At 42.8% G+C, this 23,393-nt stretch overlaps 1 protein-coding gene across 2 annotated transcripts in view; it reads left to right on the top strand.

The window, feature by feature from the left end:
- The window catches only part of NOL6 (nucleolar protein 6), a 58,147-nt gene extending 41,171 nt beyond the window's left edge, over window positions 1-16,976 (top strand). For both annotated transcript variants that reach the window (XM_066602646.1, XM_066602645.1), the window contains exons 25-27: window positions 9,724-9,924; window positions 13,932-14,033; window positions 16,526-16,976. In XM_066602646.1, the coding sequence (XP_066458743.1) occupies window positions 9,724-9,924; window positions 13,932-14,033; window positions 16,526-16,675 (453 nt within the window). In that variant the 3' untranslated portion in view covers window positions 16,676-16,976. The remainder of the gene's footprint in view (window positions 1-9,723; window positions 9,925-13,931; window positions 14,034-16,525) is intronic.
- The last annotated feature ends 6,417 nt before the right edge of the window (window positions 16,977-23,393 follow it).

Raw genomic sequence — 23,393 nt, 5'->3', positions numbered from 1 at the left:
AGTCGGCAGGTTATCTCCTATTTTGTGGATAGGGGATAGATTGTTTTAGCTAAAGGTAACCCTGTAAGATCCTATCAACCCTGTAAAATAAGAGTACGGGCTGCAGAGTCCGGGGAAGTGATTTGTATACTCGCTGTCTCCCTGTTCCCTCACTGTCTGTCCCTCGAAGCCAATGCTGGGTCTATAGAGACGGCTGCTTTCTTCATTTCATGTGTGTGCACACCCTGACTGTAATGAGAGGCCAGTATGTGCGCACGCAATGAAGACAGAAGTCCGCTCAGTGGACCGAGTGGTGGCTTTGCAGTTAACATTGAGGAAACAAGAAGGCAGTTGAGTATATTAATTACTCCCTCGGACTTGGTGCCCCCTGTCCTATTAGGCAAGTTCCAATTCCCATTTGCTGCACCTAATTAACAGATACTACTGGAGATAAAAAAAAAGAATCGATTTTCTGATTAATCTGTGTTGCTGCATTGCCATACCTTGTTTTCTCCAGCAGGGGGGTCTGTGGCTACACAACCTCAATTAGGAAGATTCAGATGTGTTCTGGCCGCTGTAACATCTCACATCACATATACTTCTTAGCTCTGGTTACTCGCATGCAGGGGACGCCTAATATTTTAGGATCAGTTATAAGTACAATGTACACAGTAGATGGATTTATAATAATGTCACATGTGAAGAAAATGGATATTGAACTTTGTAACAGTTTAAGTTTGCATTTGCCCAAAAAAGAATATAAAAAACAATTACATATATGAGCAATATGCTGATAAGCTGATGTAGCATATGTACGAGTATCGGTCATCAAGACTCCATAGTTTGGGTTGCCATGGAGTTAGTACGTTCCCCATGTGGTCACATACGTCCTTTGGTAATGTGCTTGCAGTAATGGGGATCAGTTTCTGCCTTATCGTCTGTGACCGACATAAATCAAGCCTGGACAAATCTAGTCTAGATCTAGAAACCAGCAATGATATGCCGTAGGTGTACCACAGAACACTCCTTTTTTTTTTTTCTTTTCAGGAATGTCCAAAAAAATTACTAACCCCAAGAATGGAGTTGAGAAGTCGACGTTGAGATATTTGCTTTCTCTTTCATATCAAACCCATGATGCATCAGCAAAGCATTACATGAGTAATTAGAGGCTGTAGTCATTACATTTTGCATCCGCCTAAATAAGCCACAGGCAATAAGTATACAGTCGGGAGGTTGAGCTGTGATCTCTTCTATTATAACTGTGTGATCATCCTTAGTAACTGTGATAGGAGTATCTGCGCTCCCTCTAAGCAGTTTCTGTGCTAGTGTGCATGTAATAGCATCACACAGAAGTTATGCTAACTGAGAGACTGATTAGAAACTGAACACATTGACCCAAGTAGATCTGAGTTGGTCAGAATGAGATCACATGACTATCTGAGGAGAAGGACTCCAAGAGTTTCAGATAGACCAAAGTAACATTAGCCCACTTATATATAGTGGGAGGATAGCTACATAATGAATGAATAGAACATTTAACTGGAGTGACCCTCTAAAGCAGGGGGCCCCAACTCCAGTCCTCCTGGACCCCCAACAGGTCATGTTTTCAGGATATCCTATAGTAAGAACACCTGTGCAATGTCTGAAGCATCGACAATAATGACAGCTGTGCAACACTGAGGAAATCCTGAAAACATGACCTGTTGGCGGTCCCTGAGGACTGGAGTTGGGGAACACTGCTCTAAAGTATAAGCACAATAACTTAGTTTATGGAGCTTACAGTTGATGACCGGTTCCCCTTAAATGTGTGCATTCTCTGCTCAGCAGGGACGGTCTGTAACTGCTTCTGCAGATAGTGATGATGTGGTTAGTGCCAGAATCCAGCTCCATGCATTCAGCAAAAGGTGGAAATATCCAGCCACTGAATCCATGAAGGTTCGGGAGCAAAAGACTGCCGTCAGGGCTGTTGCCGTTGCTTCATGGTAAGCAGGATTTGTCAAGCCATGGAATAGCACTTATACACTAGAATATGTTTATACCCAGGACTGCAACGGTAACGAGAGGGCATCCTCTACGTCTAGAAGAAAGCAAGTTTTATCATCAACATAGAAGGGGGTTCTTTACTGTAAGAGCAGTGAGACTGTGGAACTCTCTGTCTGAGGATGTGGTGATGGCATAATGTATAGAGGAGTTTAAGAGGGGACTAGATGTCATTTTAGAGTGCTATGATATTACAGGATATAGACACTAGGTGAGGAGTGCGGATGTTGATCCAGGGATTACTTTGGCTGCCATTATGGAGTCCGGAAGGATTTTGTTTTCCTCCATATGAGCTAAATTGGCTTGTTGTTTTTTTTTTTTTACTTTTCTGGACCAACAGGAAGGACGTGGGGGGGGGGGGGGGGGGTTGAAACAGTCTGAACTAGATGGACATTGCCTTCATTTAGCCTAATATACTATGTTACTATGTAATATACTGGGGTTTACCTTGAAGGGGTTTTCCAGCCAAAATACTACTGATGACCTATCATCAGGATAGATCATCAATAGCTGATTGGTTAGAGTCCGCCACTCGGGACCCTGGCTAATCAGCAGCTTGGGCACTTGCAGTCAGCATCACAATACACGGAGGTCTGAGCGACAGCCACTATTCTGACCCTTGTCTAGTGGGGGTGCTTGTAACTGATTGTGACTAATGTTTATTTCAGTTAGGGCTGTGCCTGCAGTTACAAGTGCTGGCCACTACACAGCATGGAGTAGCAGCTTTAGCGTTGATCCCTCTGTATTGCTGTGCTGGCAGCCAGCAGCTGATCAGTCAAGTTCCTAAGTGTCGGACTCCAGTCGATGACCTATCCTGAGGAAAAACTGGAAAAAAACATTAATTACTGTATTAATTACACTGTAGGAGATACAGAAGCCTCAATCTTTCCAGTGATCATGTAAGTTGTTCTTGCTGAAGTAGCAGGAAGAGGAGAATGTAGTTCAGTATGTCTTAAGGAGAAACAAGGAGAAAAGTGGGGCAGTAAGAAATAAAGAGCCTTCCAGAGAGTAGGTGCAGCTCTAGAGAAGAATAGCATGACATTATGATGAAAAATGTACTTTGCTGCCATAGTAGAGAGCATTGACGGGGTATCTAAGTAGACTACAGTAGATTGGACTTTATTTTTTCTTTAGTTGCAGTTTGAAAGAGCAGATACCGAAAGTCATCTGGCAGTGTAATAGTGACTGCCAGGATTTTACAATTAGCCCTTGATGAGAATTTTAATCTGTGACAAGGTTTGATGCAAGGCCAGATCAATTAAGACAGAAAGAATGCCTAGTGAAACCTTTTAAAGAAGACTCTAAGAGATTGATCGATGGAAAGGTATAGTGATTTACCCCGAGGGTGAATATGGTGAACCTCACCCATCACTTTAAGCTTTCGTGCATATGGGATAATCCCATGCGGTGCGGCTGGTACTGAAGCTTCTGTTTGTTCTAATTACATTAGCTCTAATTAGCCATGAAAGTATGAAGAACAGGGGCTTTATAGCTTTCATCCATGCTATGGGAGGAGCAGGTGATGGAGAAGTTTAGTTGAAGGATGTAGCATCACGGAGGCTTTCAGGGCACTGTGTGTTATAGCCCTACTTCTTAAAGGAACCAAGAGAAAAGAAAACTAACGGAGGAGCGCTCATTAGAATACCCAAAACAAGAAGCTCAGTATTTGTATATATGGGTACATAATTAACGTGAGGTACTCACATAGTGTGGTAAAATCATAAATAACTGAACCCTAAACCCGTATTCAGTTATGCACAGTAGTCCCAAATTAGGTATACTACAGTTATACTGAATGGCGAGATTTGCTTTAATTGAATGCATAAAGTCCAATGCGTTTCGGGGTGTAAAGGTCCCCCTTCCTCAAGAGATTGAGTAATACATGTGCCAATTTACATAAATAATGGAGACAAATTCCAAACTTCCCGTCAAAATCCAGCGTCCCCTTGGGAGGAGATCTCCATTGGAGGCCCCGCTAACATCTGCAATCACATCTGATGATGTAATACAGGAAGAGGAAGTTGCATGCGCTTCCAATGTGGAATGCAAACCTTATAATCTCCATCCCCATGGGTCCGATCGTGACAGAGCACAAGAACCCGAAGTCATCCAGGCAGAAGTGGACCAACCTAGAACTCAAGCCCATGGGAAAACAGGGAAACGGGAGCCACTGGGCCGGAAGTAAACTGCGCCTCGTTCTGTGATGCAAGTCTAGGACTATAGCCAGAAGTCCTGCCCCCAAGGACATTAATAGAACGCAAATATGAAGCAACCAATAAAATAAATTATATTTTAAAAGATATATCTAAGCGGGTATTAGTTATATAGAAAATATTTCAATATATAATATAATTAAAATAGATGAAAAAAAACAATGGTTAAGATTTACTATGTGAAAACAAAACGGGATACACATGTCAGTACTAGTATCATACACATATATGGCATTATGTAAGATTCCAATACTACTATTGTAATACAAACCTCCCCTATAATATTATGTAGAACTGATTTCACATAACGGAATATTCCCATAAAAAAATATTCACATGGAAAAATGTATATTCGTGTAGAAATATATATATACAATAAAATATGTACAGAGTCCCATTATTAAAAAAAAAACTACCATAATTGATTAACAAATGGTGAATGTATGCTCCTCTGGGAAATTTGTACAAATGGAAAAGTGACCCAACGCCTCTTCCATTTTCATGAATTTCGCAGAGGAACATGCATTGCCTTATAAGTCTCCTCACTAGCTGCTCTCCCTAAGGAGAAACCATACCCTTCCTGACCCATGTATATAGGCCTCTCACCCAGCCGAGACCGCAACCTACTGCACACTGATAAGGAGCAAAAAACCCCAAACAGTCTGTCTGTACATGGTTGTCCTTTCCTACTAAAGAAAATTCTGGCTTTGCCATGTAGTCCCAGTTATTGTTACAAGGCCCGTTAAAAGGTCTGACATTTACAGGAATGCTGCTTTCCAATAGGTGGCGCTGTAAATAAAACAAAATCTTATGTGTATAGCGCCAACTTATTCCGCGGTGCTTTCAGATAATTTATTTATTACCCCCACAGCAAGCTGGGTACTCATTTTACCGACCTTGGAAGGATGGGAGGCTGAGTCAACCTTGAGTTGCCTACCTGAACCATGCGGGAATTGAACTTGAAACCTTCAGGTCGTGAGCGGGAGCTTATGACTGCATTTCTGCTGCACTCTGCACTACATGAGGCTACTAAAGGCTGTAGAGGCATCGTTCCATCTTCATATTTGCATAAATTTCCCAGAGGAACCTGCATAGCCTTATAAGTCCCCTCACACCTCTTTAAGGAGAAAGTACACTCTTCCTGACCTTCTGACACTTTCTCACAGCCCTTGCTTATCTTGTGGTCCTCTGAAGCAATAAAATCTGATCCAGGGGGCCATATTATCAAACAGTTGTGCAACCCCTGGTCTAGGGCTATGAAGTACGGGTCCTTTCCACTAGATATGGTGCATCGACTCAACCACTAAAATGATGGGATGATGTCTCGTGGTACATTTTTACTAACTTCTTGCATCTTCCTAGGCTTCCTTAACTTGATATCTTTCTTATCCTAACCCATCCTTCTCTTTCTCCGCGTGGTTACTTACCAGGGATTGCAGGGTGGAGTAGACGTTATACACTTATTACTTCCTCCGAGGCACGCTGTCATTTTAATTACTATTTTGAATTTCTAACATCTGCAGTAGCATTTCCAACCAACTTCTTGGCTTTTGGAGAGCTGCTACTCTTGGGGCGCAGGATAAACAAGGTTTCAGATTTTGGATCCACCTTGTTTTTTGCATTTGATACAATGTACAGGGGTGACGGTGACATTCCTTAACCGTTGGTGTAACATCTGCGGAGAGATACTTTATTACATGGAGAACCTGTTTGTAGAGAAGGTTTCTGTTTACTCTGAATTCTCGTTAATGGATCCTGTCTCCTTTTTTTTTTAACCCTTTCCTTCTGCCTTCATTGCATTCTGCAGAGAACTGATGCAGCTTTGGAGTACATCCGCAATCACCAAACACCAGAATGTGGAACTCTGTATAAGATTTAAAGAGTAACTGCATTTTGTAAAAACTTTTAACATGACAGAGGAATATGTCAAAAGTTTCGATCAGTTGGGTGTGGGTGCTGAGACCCCCACTGATCGTAGAAATAAAGGGAAGCAGCGCTCACTCCAACATTGTGCCACTTCCGCTGTCTTCGCTTGCTTTCGGCTCTGCTTGGTAGCTAAAGACAGATGCATAAACTTCTATAGACATCTGTGCGTCCATCTTCAGCAGCAATGACAGCTGAAGGGGTACAACACTCAGGTGAGTTCTGCAACCCTTTATTTCAGGAATTGACAGGGGTCTCAGCACCCGGACCCCACTGATTAAAGCTTGACAGCTTGTTCTGACATGTCAAAAGTTTTTTAAAACTGCAGTTACTCTTTCTAAAAATCCCAAACTTTCATGGTCAGTCATATATATCCATAAAGGACATGTGACAACAGTGACTATCTGCATAGAAATATTAGAGTCCTCTGCCTAACACCCTCCTTAGTGGATTTTTCACCCCTGCAGTATGGTCGCACATCCCCATTATTCTTTGCAGTAGCCTGGTGTTCATTGCAATTACAATACAATTTTGAGAAAATTACAGGCAAACTGTAAGGGCCCTTTTACATGAGAAGACCTGTCGGGTGTAGATGCTGGACAGGTTGTCCCAGCGATAATCATTTTTGTGCTAATACACAGGAACAGTCCTTGCTAGAGGATGGAGGCAGAGCGGGCATTGCCCATTCACAGTACACGGGCAGTCATTTAGAAATGAACAACTGCCTGTTTACACGAGCCGATCCATCGTTCAGTTTTATGCGTGCATGAACTGAACGATATGCAAATAAGGGAGATGAACAATTCCCCTGCTGCGCCATCTATTATCAATGTCCGACCCTTTTATATAGATTTTATAACAATGATTGGCAACTAAAAACCAAGCCAGAATCCATACACAGACAGCTGTTTTGGGGTTCTTTCCCCTCATCCGTGTGCAGTAGAATTCTGGCATGGCTACTGAGCTGCTCCAACATACTCCATGGTGGACATCTCTGCCCACTACATAAGGAATGGCTTCAGCTTCTTGCAAATTTAGAGAGATCAATATTATACAAATTCCTTGAATGATAAGCCTGCCCTGAATTGACAGTCTTTGGCATTCTAGCATGGTGGTTACAGATTGGTGCAGTGCAGCCCTCCACCTTGTGGCATCGCTCCTCCTCTGTATCGATATTGCTACCTGAAGGTCACATACAGTAACTTTGCCCAGGATAGCATTATGCCTCCATTCTTTTTCCCTGCAATCTGTGCCAATCCCACCATGTTTATTGTGAATGCCCGGCTTGCCAGCGTCACACCTGTAGTGCAGTCATGGATTGCACAACCCCCGGATCCCACTGTTTATACTGGATTGTGCCTGAGCTCAGAATACAGTATCGTTTTGTCATTGCAGAGCTTGCACAATTCGGCAAGGTGAATGTTAATATGTGTGTGTGTGTCCTGATCAGGTAGGTAAAAGCTAACACTGAGCAAGGCTCCTGCATACACCACCAGTATGTAAGAGAATGCGGGCAGCTAGGGCTGTGTACATGAATGAGACGTGTGGAAGGCTGCAGTGTCTGCGATATGCCCACGTGTGTGATATGTACTGTATATTGTCTGGCTGTAGATGAAAAAACAGACGTGAGTGTAACTGTCATAAATATATCATTAATGCTATAATGTGCAATCAATTCACTAAGAAGATACATTGCTCTGATCTATGAGGAACTGATGGAACATAGGAGGGTATAGAGCACTGTAGGAAGGACTAAAGATTATACTTTCCCTTTAGGCTGGGCTCACACTGGGTGGATTCCGGGCAGAAATCTGCTGCTTCAGAAGCCGCGGCACTTAGCCTCGGGTTTTAAAGCAGCCTGGCCGCTCGCTTTTCCGTTGTGGCCGGCGCTTCCATAGAGGAAAGCGTGGCCACAGCGAAAGAAAAAAAAATGAACATTCTGCGGCCGGCTTTGTTGCAGCAGATCTGCAGTCCCGTGTGGTTGAGATTTCTGAGAAACCTCGTCCACATGGCTGGCTAATCCTGGGATTAGTGGCCGCGGCGAAATTCCGGAGGGAATTTCCGGGGCAAATCTGCCCAGTGTGAACCCAGCCTTAAAGGGAGTAAACACATATGTTTGATATGCTTTACAGCAACCACATGCACAGTAGCAACAGGTAGGCTGGAGATGTTCATTGACTTCTTTGGGAGAGTGTTGTGGGCATGCTCTGTCACCTCTACCGGGAGGGGGAGGAGATGAACATCACCTATTGTGAATGGTGGATCCTATATTATCTATATAGATGTGTCATCTTTTATTGTAGTCCTACCTGTGATGAGAAAAAGAGTACAGAATAGGAGGAATTGGGTTAAGCAGCAGCACATGTGTAAAAGAATTATGTATACTAATAGATCATAGACTGAACATGAGTCAACAATGTGATGCAGCAGCCAAAAAGGCAAACAATTCTGGGATGTATTAAGAGAAGCATAGAGTCTAGATCACATGAGGTAATTATGCCCCTCTACTCCTCCTTAGTCAGACCTCATCTGGAAAACTGTATCCAGTTCTGGGCACCCCACTTTAAAAAAGACAGAGACAAACTGGAGCAAGTTCAGAGAAGAGTTAGCAAGATGGTGAGCGGTCTGCAAATCATGTCCTATGAGGAACGGGTAAAGGATCTGGGAATGTTTAGCTTGCAAAAAGGAAGGCTGAGAGGAGACTTAATAGGGACCTACAAATATCTGAAGGGCTGTCACAGTGCAGAGGGATCAGCCCTATTCTCATTTGTACAAGGAAAGACTACAAGCAATGGGATGAAACTAAAAAGGGAGGAAACACAAATTAGATATTGGAAAAAACTTTCTGACAGTGAGGGTGATCAATGAGTGGAACAGGTTGCCATGGGAGGTGGTGAGTTCTCCTTCAATGGAAGTGTTCAAACAAAGGCTGGACAGACATCTGTCTGGGATGATTTAGTGAATCCTGCACTGAGCAGGGGGTTGGACCCGATGACCCTGGAGGTCCCTTCCAACTCTACCAGTCTATGATGATAATGAGATGACTGCTGAAAAGTGACCTCCACAAAAAAGGCAGCATCAGTCTCCTGTGGCTCAATGGCCAGGGGAAAAGCTGCAACATTTCAGAGTTTTGTTTTTTTTAAATATATACACTACACACAAAAACGTCTTTATATATATATATATATATATATATATATATATATATATATATATATATATATATATATATATATATATATATAAATTTTTTTTCTTCATTCATACTTGAGTTCTAAAAAAAACCTTGCAGAGTAGTAGATAGGCACCAAAATCCACGTCAAAATCTTCACCATTTGATGTGGATTTTGATTGATCTGCAGTCAATTTCAATCACTTAAAATGAAAATGTGAAACTAGCTGCGGATCTGTGTCAATGTCCGCATCAAAAGGTGCAGATTTTAGTGCTCATCCACATCAAAATCCGCTACATGTGAATGTACCCTTAAATGAGGACACTCTGTAGAGTAATTTGGGTTTTTGATGCATTTATGACCGTAAGTGGCTTTTCTTTTTGTCTCTTGCACAGATGATTTTCCGGCCTCCCCTGGACCTCTATGACGTTCTCATCCACCTGGACTGCAAACACATCCCCCGGCACAGGGAAGCTGTGGATCCACCAATCAAGTCCTTTATCCGAGGGCTTCTGGAGGTGGACATTAAGAATAAAGACCCCCGCTTTCCTGTTGTTGACTATGATCCTGTCCAGTTATACTTGAGTGAACTCAGGGTGAGGAGATGTTTACTGCCCGCTAGATTCTCTGCTGCAAATGAAGGATCCAACCGGTTATATGTATAAGTTAACCTTTTCACTGCCAATTTCAGGCTTTGCAGAGTTGATTCATGTCATTTATGCCTAGCTTTACACTTCATATTTACCAGGACTAAACATAGATGCATAGAAAATTGATGGCAGAAAAAAAAAACACATGGTCCATCTAGTCTGCCCTTAAACTCTTTGGATAGATCCATGCTTATCCCAAGCTAATACTTGTCTCTCCCCACTTGTACCCCACCGGTGGCTCCAGGTCTGTTTAAAGGCTGCAGTCAGCCTGTGACATCCTGTAAACCTGCTGCTGCAGCCAATGTCGGCACTCAGCGATCATCGCTGCAACATTGGCTGCAGCAGCTTGTTTGGAGACAGCACAGGCTGACTGTAGCCTGTAATGATGATGTCAGCAGGGAGAACCAGAGCTGCCGACAGGGGACAAGTGGGGAGAGGCGAGTATCAGCTGCTTTATTTTACAGCAAGGGGGCGCCATTAGGATGCCTTTTACATAACTCGGGCAACCTCCTTTTAAGTGATTTGTTCCAACAATCACTGTTCTTGTGCTTTCACACAGCAGTGATAATCAATCACTGAATGGGCACACCAGAGCCCACTTCTGCCACCTGCCACCATTCAGAGTAAGCAGGCAGTCATTCATAGATGGACTACCTGTTTATACCTGCATAAACTGAATGACCAACAACAACCAAACAAATTATCGTTCACCATTCAGTAGTTGGCCATGTTTACACTGAACTGTTATCATTCAGTATCACATGTAAAAGGGCCCTTAGACTGCAGCATCCATACACAGTGATATGTAGAAGCTGCAGAAGACAAATGGTGCACACCTTTTTTTTAACAAAACCCTATATCAAAAATGATTGTAAACCCAAAATACTGTGAAAAATATTGCCCTCCCAAAGGTGTCCGCCGCCTCTAAAGGTCGGATTTTAAGCTTCAACTGGCACAAGAGATTTTTTAGTCTCTTTAGCTTATAATTTAGTGATGTGTGCATGTTGGCATTGGCATGAGTGGCATGTATAAATGATGAACATCTTGTACTGTTATTCCTAAGAGGTGTTGTACGTCTTGGGCTCTATTTGGGACTTTCAGCAACAAACCTAAATTTTTAATATTTTTTTACAAAATGTTACGCTTCAGTACAAAATTGCATGAAGGTGCACATAAGTGTTCTGTACTGGGTGGCATTTTCTAAATATTACCAGCTGCCTTCTTACAGAAAATATGTGTGCATGGGGGTTTAAGATGTTTCTGTTGTATAATTCTGTGGGTTTTTTTTGTATGTTAAGTGTAAAATTTGTACTTTGCTCTAAAACCCCTGAAAGTGAAAGGATTAACAAGTTAGTAAATACAAGTCCTTTTATCATCTTTATGCCACTGTTTCTGGGAGAGAGAAATGCAGGCAAGATCATTTGCATTACAGCTGCTACAAAGGAAGGTAACCGGCTTTTCAGACTACAGAGAGACAATATCCGACAGTAAACGCTCTATGGTGATAAGTCTTGTACAAGCTGGTAGCCTCTATTAAGCCTGGTTTAAACACAACGATTATCTCTCAAAAGATGTCTTTTAAGCAATAATCGTTGTGTGCATTTAACCCCTTGAGTGGCACGCCCGGAAATTTTCCGGGACGAGCTCCACTGCTCATAGTGACATAGCCCGGAAGATTTCCGGGCTATGTATCACTATGGGAGCTGCAGAGCACAATGCCACAAGCTGTGACAGTGTGCTCTGCCTGCACAGACCCACACAGAGCAGTGCAGGACTTTGAAAAACCAGCAGAAGATATTGCCGACATGTCGGCAATCTCCTGCTTTGTTTACAGGTTGCCATAGAGACCATCGGCTTGTCAGAAGCAAGCCGATGGTCTCTGTGACAGGGAGAGCTTGGTGCTTGGCTATCAGAGGACAGCTAGGTACCTGCTCTTACAGCAGAGATCAGAGAAAACCTCCGATCTCTGCTGTGTTAACCCTTTACATGCTGCAGTCTATGTGACTGCAGCATGTAAAGGGCTGTCACTGCAGCATGTAAAGGGCTGTCACCATCGGACCCCCGGAATGTGATCAGGGGTCCTGATGGGTCCCTGTGGAAGTCCCCTAAAGGGACAAAAAAAAAAAAAAAAAGTTAAAAAATTATTAAAAAAAAAAAATTATAAAAACACTTGTCTCCCTTTACTTTGTAAAAAATCAAAAATACAATCACACATGTGGTATCCGTGCGTCGTAATGACCCAGAGAAGGAAGTTAATACATTATTTAACCCCTTAATGACATGGCCCCTTTTTTCCTTTTTTCCCCATTTTTTTTTCCTCCCTCCTGTTTAAAAAATCACAACTTGTCCCGCAAAAAACAAGCCCTTATATGGCCATGTCAATGGAAAAATGAAAAAGTTATGGCTCTTGAGACGCAACTGCAAAATTAGTTGAAATTCAATGATTAGACCATTTTAAAAAACCTGCCCTGGTGGGCACGACAGGGTGGTAGGAAACCCGCCACTCAAGGGGTTAAAAGGCAAGTTTGATTGACAGTTTTGAGCGATCACTTTGCGCTCCGAGCGGGGTATGCAGAAGACAAGCGGGGCTGCTTGTCTTCTGTATCCAGGTGTTCTCTTCTTGGAGCGCCCAGCTGTTATACAGCTGAGCACTCCGAGCAGGGTATGCAGAACACAGCTGGAGCGCTGTGTTCTTCATACCCCGGCTATCTTCACGGAGCACTCAGCTGGTATATAGCTGTGTGCTCTATGCGGAGTATGAAGAACACAGCTGGACTGCTCTGTTCTTCATACCCCGGCTATGTTAACGGAGCAGGATACAGCTGAAACAATAGTATCAGCTGTATCCTGCTGTGAATCCCTGATCAGGCTGATCGTTGTCTTCCAGCATGCTGAAAGACAACGATGAGTGACGGCTCAAGGCTCATTTGCACAAACAGATGATCGCTCAAAGATCGCTCAAACTACAGTTTGAGTGACAGCTTTGAGCGATCATTTTGCATAAACTATTAAGTAGCTACTCAGCTACTGAAGCACTAATTAAGTGGGCAAATGAAGCCTTAGCTGAATGTAGTTAAAAGAACCCTTTGTTCTTCATGGGGAAACAATGCTATCAGCACTCCCTATAGAGAACTGCTGATAAGAGTGAATGATGATTTTTGGGTCAGACTGAATGTTATGATCAGCTTGCAGTGCCCAAAAAACGCGCGATGGGCGCTTGTTTAGACGTGCCGATTATCACTAAAACGATCGCCAATTAGTGATTTTTTTTTATTTTTTTTAAGCGATCATTGGCTGGTGTAAATGGGCCTTTAACGAAAACTGCACGTTGTCAGTGCAGTTAAACACAACGATTGTCACTCAAATGATGGCTTTTGAGCGAATTTTGAGCAATAATCATTGCGTCTAAACCAGGCTTTAGTCGTCACCCAGCTTTCCCAGCACATAGCTAAGAGATTTCAAAATTACATTTTTGGAGGATTTCTGAAATGGAAAAAAAATTATATGGATAGGGAATAGGTAAAATAAATAAAGAGCCACTGTCCCTGCCTTAAATAGCCCCCTGATCTGTTTCCCGGCACTCCGATCTTTGAAGACGCTGCCGCAGCCATGTGCCGTTCGCCGTGCGGGTGACTGCTCAGCCAATTGTAGGATTCAGCAGTGGTGCTGTCATGAATAGCATGTGACCTCTGAAGCCTGTGATTGGCTGAGCCATCGTGGGCACAATGAACAGCACGTGACCGCCGCAGTGTCTTCCAAGATCAGAGCGGTGTAACCTGGGACTCCTGCATGGGACTAGGGGCCATTTAAAGAAGTCAGGATGGTGTTTTATGTTAACCCTTTAAACACACACAGATAGCTCAGAGGTTTAATTTAATGTAAGGTCTGCTGCGCCTTGTTGTCCACGCTCAGTGTTATCACAGATTTCTCATAGCTGTATTATCTCTTTTTAGGAGTCTTATGGGGAGTTTGCATTATTTTTCTATGATGCTCACGGAGGAGAAGTGATCGGTGTTATCTGGAATCCATCCAGCTTCACGCCTCAGCCTTTTAAAGTGAGTATTAATGATCATTTGCTTCATACTACAGTACAGGCTGGTCCTGCGTTATATTAAAGGGGGTGGTCATTTTATAAATTGGCGTATGGCGGAGATTGGATGCCTGAAATCTTTCCTGCTGCCGTTGGCCCCTCTTTGCTGAGCATGAAGAGTAGGCAGCCATACATGCAGGATCACATAGGCAGCAGTCGGACTCTTCTTGTACTCCTGCAGGTGTGAGAGAGGGTGGAAGCTGCAGTACCAGGTACTCATGTAATACAATGTACTGTGACCGGTGTCTTAGGAGAGTGCTCCATGTTCTGCAAGCTGTATGTTTAGCAATGCATAATTGCAGTCAGGGTGGAGCAGGCTTTGCGTACGGCTCATTAGATGCTCTGTGAATGTCCTCGGGAGCTGTGCACAGTCATTAATTATAACCTGCCAGACGTGATCATATTTGTCATATGTCATCAATTATACAGGTTGAATAAGGCACACATGCAGAATAATACATATACAGTGAGCGTGTATACATACAGTAGAAGTCTGATGTGCTCAGCAGAAATGTGAACATTTGGGAAGTTTAGATGCTACATGTGCATGCACTATCCAACTAGAGGGAATTGGACACCTGAGCAAGAATCACGAGTAGTATTTATTTCCAGATGTTAATAATAGCGGGGTCTCCTTTGGCCACTTATGACATCAGATACTCTCCGTGCCATACTTTCTACTAACATCTGATACACTTCAGTTGGTATTTCCCTCCATTTGTCCTGTAAATGTCAGGCGAGTGCTCTCAAAGAAGAAGCATCTACAATGGTGCCAGGAGTATTGTCATTGGACAGTTGAGCAATAGAAGAACGTTCTTTGGATTGACAAATCACACTACTCCATCTTCAGACCAGATGGATGTGCAGGACACCTGGGGAACACCTTTTGCCTGAGTGTGGTGCGTCAACAGTTAAGCACTGCAGCGGTTCCATTATGGTCTGGGGATGTTTTACATGGCATGGTTTCAGTCCGTTGGTTGTAGTGACAAGAACCATGAACATGAGGTATACCCTGACATTCTAGACAATAATGTAGTGCTGGCAATGTGACAATACTTTGGGAATGGTCGGCCATCCTTCCAACAGGACAACGTGTCTTGTCACAAATCCAACGCTGTTTTACATTGGTTTGAGGATATGAATGTTCCACGATTGGACCGGCTGCACAGAGTTCTGACCTAAACCCTACTGAACATCTCTGGGACAAAGTGGAACATCATTGTCAGGAAATATGAACAGCGTCCATGTTCTTTGAGAGAACTCAAAAGAGGTTTGCAGGATGAATGGAAGGAAATGCAAGCTGAAGTGTACCAGATGTTAGTAGAAAGTATTCCATAGAGTGTATTGGATGTCATTAGGGCCAAAGGAGCCCCACTAAGTATTAACATCTGGAAATAAAGCTCCATTGGTGAAAAGATAAAAATGTCATGGGTCTTGGAATTTGGCGATACAGCTAATAACAGCGCTCAGTGATTGATTGCTGAGCTCTGTTATTGGATGCAGCCCCTATGACATCCCATAAACTGGGCGGGAATGCAGCTATAAACACACACTGGAGTAAGGAACCGAGTACGGGCGTTGGGACACGGCGAGAGTGGGGAGAGGCGAGTTTATCACTATTTCCTATGTTATTGCATGGCGAAGGGATTGTCCCTAAATGTTACAACTCGGATGCCCCCTTTATGTGGTTTTATTGTGAAAACATAGTAACACATAAAAAGCTAAATTTGTTATCACCATGACCATGTTCACCCACACAAATAGAGGTAATATGTAATTCATACCGTACGGTGAACCCCGGCAGAGTTTTTTTTTTTTCCATCTGCCCCCTTCCCCCCCAAAAAATGAATGCAAGTTAAATTATACATTATATGTACCCATAAGTGGTGCCATTTTATAGATATAACTCTTCCTCCAAAACACAAAGGACTCCTATAGTTATAGCGATGAAAGTATGGTTATTAAGGCGCAAAATAGGTCGGTCACTAAAGGGTTAAAAGCGGTATTTTGTATTTGGATTTGGAGAAACCACTTGTTATGTTATTTGTGGTGTTAGTTAAATTATTCTTGTTTGATTGTTTTATTGCAAACAGTTGAAAAGTTTATAAATTTGGAAAATAAACCTAATTTGTAATTGGGGAGTAGGTGGGGGTGGATAATTGGAGGAAGGGCGGTGATTGCAGCTGTAACCAAAAGTAGATTGATCATGGAGGTTTCTGCACTTCCTCCTAATTATTCTGTTAAAAAGCCCTACAGTCAGTTCGCAGCATCCTGAATGGCTGATAACAGAGAGCAGTAGATTGTATGTACCTATCCTACAGTCAGAACCCCACCATGGCTGATAACAAAGAACAATAGAAGTTTTTTTTCAGCAAAGAGAAATAGTTTTTATTTTGTTTTACTTTTATTTTTGGGCTTATTTTTCTTAACATCTGTCATTTTTGGTTTTTTTTGCAGACAACCAAATTGAACGGAAGGATCGTAGACACAAAAAGTAGCAGCTTGCTAATGATCCCCAATATGGAGGCCATGTTAGAGGATTTTAAGATTTTAGGGGAGGGGCTGGTCAAGAGCATGGAGTGTCAGTCTGAGAGGTGGAATATCTAAATGGAAGGCACCAAGGACCAGGAGACTCCGGACATCCATGTGTGGTCGGGGGCTTCAGGACTCCGGAGACGCAGCGGACGCCATTGTGAATAGATTATTCATTTAGAACTTGGGAACTCATCGGTCTTGTAATTTCAGATGTATCTAAAGACTCTATATTAAAGGGTGTTACCTTTTTGTACCTTTTGTGTGAGAATTAAGATTTTTTTTTTGCATTTTTTAGTCTGAATGACAACGGAGGAAACACAAACATCTATAGTGTTGTATAATAAATGCCTCCTCGTTGCGGGTCTGTCGCGTCGCTGCTGTTTCACTTGTATTTATTCTATATAGAACAATTTAAGTGTGATGTGACTGATATACCCCAGTAGAAAATGTCAACTGTACCAAATAGTTTTGCTTTGCGCTACGTTCGTTCACCAGATAGCCACTAGGGGCACTATAATATTATATTATTTGGGGCATAAAAACAAAGCGAAGCACCTTTAGATCAGGACGGTTCACATTTTTTTCTTCAAGATCCTCAACAGCTAAAAAGTTTTTAAGCATTACTAAAAAAAAAAAGTGCCCCAGGGTAGGGAATGCGGCATAATATAAAAGGGCCATTATATACTTTGACATGTTCCATCCGATCCAGCGCTGTTGACCCATTCCATTTCCTGCGGATACAAAAAAAGTGATGACTTCACTTCATTGCTCACGTGACCTCTCTAGACAGTCGCTGGCTTTAGTGGTCATGTGTGCATGAAAGGCACATGACCACTGCGGCCAGCAATTAATATGGTTTCATCACTTTCTGTATCAGCAAGGAGCAGGTGGGTGGTGCTGGGCCAGAGGCAACACAGAAGGGTGAGTAATGCCTATTTTATTTTTTACCCCATTCCCTACCCTGGGGTACTTTTCTTTAAATGTCGGAAAACCTATTTAAACCACATTGACACCTTGATTCTCACCCATGGTTGACATCCATGCCCAAAGAGTTGCATGTAGAGTGCTGCCATCACCAGCCACTGCATCTCAAGTCAATGTAACATTTACCTTCTTCCTGGGGTATAGCTATGAGGGCACTGGCAAGGAATGTTCCCCAGATGCTGATGTCAGGGGGGGAAGCACTGACAAGTCACTTGTCTGTGGCTAGGGTATTTAGATACAGGACTCAGGCAGAGACTCGCTGCTTTGGCTGAAGGAACGTCTGGTTACGACTATGTCCGGCCTTAGCCACATGTGACCCGTGCTGTTGTACGGAGTGCTGACCTCCGGTTTGTAGAGGGGACACCAGGTGGGTGTAGGCTGAGGGCAATCATCCCTCTTGAGACCACATGGCCAGATCATTTTTTTACTCTGTACTGCTGTGTTTTGTGAAGCTACATGAATCCTCCTAGTCCTGGCTCTGTCTACTCTTCTCTGCTAATTTGAGGCACCGCTGTCAGCCCATTAGTACCCTCTTAATAAATTGGCTTAGTTCTGCTGCTGTATTTATGTTAAGAGCTTCATTCTGATGCTGTATATATGGTATAAGCTTGTCTCTTATGTTGTATTTATGTACTGAGCTTGGTTCAGATGCTATATTTATATTATAAGCTTAGTTCTGCTATTGTATCTATGTACTAAGGTTGGTTTATATTATGAGTTTGGTTCTGGTGCTTTGTTTCTGTACTGAGCTTGGTTCTGGTGCTATATTTATGTTATAAGCTTGGTTCTGGTATTGTAACTGTACTGAGGTTGGTTTATGTAATGGGCTTGGGGCTGGGGCTGTATTTATGTTATCAGTTTAGGTCTGGTACAGTGTTTATTCCCCGAGCTGTTCTGGTATGGGTATGCGTCTCTCTTGTTGTCTGCACAAGCACAATACAGGCAGAGTGCCTCTCGGTGTAATATATATTGTTTTGTTTTGTTATAGGAAGGTGCCAAAAAAATTCAGCACAATGTGCCACCTGCCCTAAGGCCAGCAATAGTTATGACTCTGTCTTCTCTATACTAATGCCCCTTCTGCCACAAGAAATAAGTTAACTTGAAGCTTTCCATTGCTTTGCCAGTCTGGCCAGTAAAATGGCTTCTTGAGTACGAAGTGCCATGTCTCAGAAAAGTGGGACTGCCCTGCTGAATCTGAGATACTTGGGAGGCATACCCCGCTGGGTGCCACAGGTATAGAGAAATCAAATATTAGTAATCATGTGCAGTATAGGTGACTCCTATAGGGTGCAGCTGCTCCTACTGAGATATATAGATTGCAACGAGAAGCATTCCTATGGGAAGTGGCATCATGTATCTGCACTTGGTAGAAGCAGCACTTTGGCCTCAGTTGCCTTAAGATGTGTTAATTAAATACAGTGTTTTCTGTAATAGTTTAGGCGAGCCTGGAAAACCGGATTGAAGCAGTGCTGGTAAAATTGCCACAAGCAATCTGGTAAATTGTGCAACCTCCCAACCTAAGAATAAGGACACATCTCTGTAGCAACCTATAGAGAGCCGGCCTCACCACTGAGGGGGGCTAAGCATGTTCTGTAGGATGGTGGCCAACATCCCACCCCTATAATGATCAATTTGCTAGTTAATTCGCATGGGGCACGGGTCTACCCTGGATGCTCATGAGACTCAACTTTCCAACAAGTTACAGTGAAAGCAAATTACATGGGAGACGCCTTGATATTAGCGCTTGCATTTGATGTGGGATCGGCGCCAGAGATTGGCATCTTGGGTGCAGCAACCAAAGGATGTGTCTGTGCCAGCTTCTGTACTAATGACTGTACGTTTCCATTAAGAAGACCCATTGAGCACTTAATACAATCCCTTGTCTGTGTTTCATAATCACTCAGCAAGTTTTACCACTTTGATTTTGTAAAGAAATTTAGTTTTTTTCCATAACGGACACTTATCTGTTCTTACAAGAGAATCAAATCTGAAACCAATAAAGCTTTACATGTAATGGGCCTTAAAGGGGTATTCCCATTACAGATCTGTACCTATCTCTAGTTGTGGCCACTACAGCCCCCCCGGCCGATGGTTAGAGGTGGGCACGATTACAGAAACAGCGGGCTCTGCTACACTCTTCCCTTAAATCTCACTGACTTCTATGGGAGTAATAGAAGCTGAGTAGCCCAGCTGCTTCCATTCTCCTGCCTACCTAGTTCACAGCGGTGTTCCCATAACAGCCATGTTAGGCCAAGATGGGAAGAACCCTTAAATAGAAGAGGAATACACAGTGATTCCTTTAATTGAATAATCCAGAAAGTCTGATGATAATTCAGCACTGATTTCTAGCACAAAGCTGTAAAATAATGTGGAGTCTCCCAACATCCGAAGATGACAGAACAAAGTGAACCAGATATGAGATTAAAGTGAATAAGAGTCTATTGATGGGGTACTTCATGAACATCAATAGTTGATCGGTGGGGGTCCGCCACTCAAGATCCCTTCCAATCTATATATAAAGATGAAAGCCCTCACTCAGTGACTGACTGACTCGCCACTAATTCTCTAACTTCCCAATGTCGTGCAAACTTAAAATTTGGTAGGAGCATTCTTTAGGTCCTATATAGGAAAAGTAAAGGGGTCACAACTCGATTATTCAATGCTAATTGCAAAAGTATTGGCACCCCTGTGCACCTAATCTAATTCTCTATCTTCCCGATGTCATATAAAAAGGAAATTTGGCATCACCATACTTTAGGTCCTAAATAGGAAAAGTAAAGGGGTCACAACTCAATTATTCAATGCTAATTGCAAAAGTAAGTGCACCCCTATGTAATGTAACTTCCTGGTGTCCTACAAATGTAAAATTTGGTGTAAAATTCTGCAGAGGGACATCGGTACATGCAGCCTGAGGATAATCTAACTCTCCTCTATGTGTATACATATTTTATTCCTCTGTTACTCTAAAGTAACCTTGACTTCATAAAATTTTCAGTTCAAACAACACGTAACACCTGTATCAAATTAACACGGATGAGGCCGGGTATATCAGCTAGTCAATTGATAAACGGCACCGCTGCCAGTGCATTCACTGCATGGGAGGTGTGTGTGCAGTATCAGACCGGGGCACTGCAATGTTGGCAGTGGGCCTGGGAACCAGCTGATTGGTGGGGATCCTGAGCAGCAGACCCCTACCAATCAACTAGGTTATTGATAGAGTCCTGGAGAATCCCTTTAATTTAAACATTACTTTTCTCTGACATACTTTCTGTTGCTGCTGGGACTGCTCCTTCTACAAATTCAGTATACTTAAAATACTTTATGGGAAATGTTCCATCTTCTATAATAATTGTTACCTTTGCTATCTCTTTCCCCTCCTTAAATCATGGCACTGCCTTGGTCATATGTAACCATGACCCCACTAATGTCACATGAATGGACTAAGTTCAGCACACTCCCCTCCTGAATGACTCTCTGCTGCTGTGGGGGCTGTACTACTTCCACTATTGTAGTTATGTACACTGGCAAGCAATGCAAAATCTTTTTAAGAATTCTTATTTACTGCCAGCACTACAGAATGGTTATTTGTCTTGTCTTTGGCAGTGAGTTTGAATTAATGAATCCATTTGGAAGCTACAAGGTGAAACTACCGTTACGTAGTGGATTTGCGGCAGATTTCACCCTTTCAATTGAATTCAAATTGCAGGTGTGAAATGTTTTGCAGATCTGCACCAAGATCTGCAACATGTGAACGTAACCATAGGGATTAATTCACACGGATGATTTTAACATCCGAGTTCCATATGAGTTTGAATGCGTGTTTTTTTTCATGGATGAATGGTCCGTGTAAAAACATTGCAACATGTCCTATTCTGGTGTGATTCTCAGACCAGAAGTGCCCATTCAAGTTAACAGATGCGATTGACAACAATGGACTGCATTCACATGGTATGTACCCATTGACGTCAATGGGAGTTTTAAATGACATCCATTGGGCCACCTTTCATTTTCTTTCATGCATGTAGAAAGGATTGCACTGCGATGAGACGTGTTAAAAATATAAAAAAACACTCACAATGAAATTGATCGGTGTTTCACTGACTAAAATTGCTCTCGTCTGTGTGAATAAGGCCCTATACTACAATCCATGCACCCATAGAGCCTCATTTATAAAGACCAGTGCACACTAAAAAGGGCAGGATTTGACCCCTTGTGTGCATTTTCTAAAATAATTGGTCTATATATTGTGAGCACCTGGGGTCAGGACTGATGGGAGTGATTAATTGTATTTGTGTTATGTCCCATTAAGATAGGACAACAGTCTGAGGGTGCGTTCACACGAACGTATATCGGCTCGGTTTTCACGCCGAGCCGATATACGTTGTCCTCATGTGCAGGGGGGGGGGGGGGAGGCTGGAAGAGCCCAGGAGCAGGAACTGAGCTCCCGCTCCCTCTCTGCCTCCTCTCCACCCCTCTGCACTATTTGCAATGGGGAGAGGCGGAACGGGGGCGGGGCTAATTCGGGGCTAATTCCCGGAACTTAGCCCAACCCCCGTTCCGCCTCCTCTCATTGCAAATAGTGCAGAGGGGTGGGAGCTCAGTTCCTGCTCCTGGGCTCTTCCAGCCTCCCCCCCCTGCACATGAGGACAACGTATATCGGCTCCGCGTGAAAACCGAGCCGATATACGTTCGTGTGAATGCACCCTCAGGGCGCGTTCACAAAAGCGTAGGCGTATTTACGTTCGCACGTGCGCAGCGTATAATCGCCGGAAAGAACGTTTTTCGGCAATCATGACCAGAGCTAGAAAGCGTATTATCGTTTGTTCCTACTTTGCAAACTATCTTTTCGTCCATCGAATATGCGTTGGCGCGTATTTCGGTCGCGTATGTTCCGTGTTTTTTTTCGGGTTGCTGTTTTTACGCGCCGTAAAATCGCCCATGCGAACGAATACATTCGAAACCAACGCCTCAGATGGTCACGTATATATGATTGGGCGCAAAAACGCGCCTTTTATGCGCTCGTGTGAACTCACCCTAAAAATGACTGCACACATGCTGATGTCACCACCAAGGTCGTTAGCATTCGTGTAGAGCGCTTAGACAGGCAGAGTTTGGGGCTCAATCGCGGTCTTCTCACTTAGTGTTTCACCTTCTATGTGAAGCGGGGAGCATTTACACTGAACGAGAATCCCGCGATCCAGGGATAGCTTTTATGCTGACAAAGTCAGTGATAATGAGAAGTGAACGAATTATAAACAGTTTTTAGCATTTACACGGGACGACTATCGTTTAATTTAGTTCGTTTGGACAAATTTTGAGCGATAACCGCCCAGTGTAAATGGTCCTTTATGGAGAATAGATTGTGCGTTTCAGCGATCCAGGATAGGAGTGATCCACTGTCAGAGGACCTTGACATTACCCAGATGGCAGATGTCCGGTGAAAGAAGGTTCAGGTATAGGTACCTTTACACGGGGCGATTATCGTTTGGATAACTGCTTGAAACAGTGATTTTTGGTGATAATCGTATAGTATACACAATAATAACGCTGTTCCAATATTAATTGGATTTAATCATTTATGTCACTATTATTAGTTTTATTATGATTGTTATTACAACCTCGCCTTCTATTACATTGTATGTTAATTATTTGTGTGAACTTTCTACCCCAGTTCACATATATATGCATTTATTTAATTTATTTATTTATATTACCATTTTTTCAACTCATTTTCTCTTGATATTTCTTTCTTATTCTTGGCTTTTCTTTCTTCCCTATATCATATATGTATGGTTTGCATGTTATA

Source organism: Eleutherodactylus coqui, chromosome 5 (assembly GCF_035609145.1).
Source record: "Eleutherodactylus coqui strain aEleCoq1 chromosome 5, aEleCoq1.hap1, whole genome shotgun sequence".
NCBI classification, from domain to species: domain Eukaryota; kingdom Metazoa; phylum Chordata; class Amphibia; order Anura; family Eleutherodactylidae; genus Eleutherodactylus; species Eleutherodactylus coqui.
The sequence above is the reverse complement of the archived record's forward strand: the minus strand, read 5'-3'. Positions and strand labels throughout refer to the sequence as shown.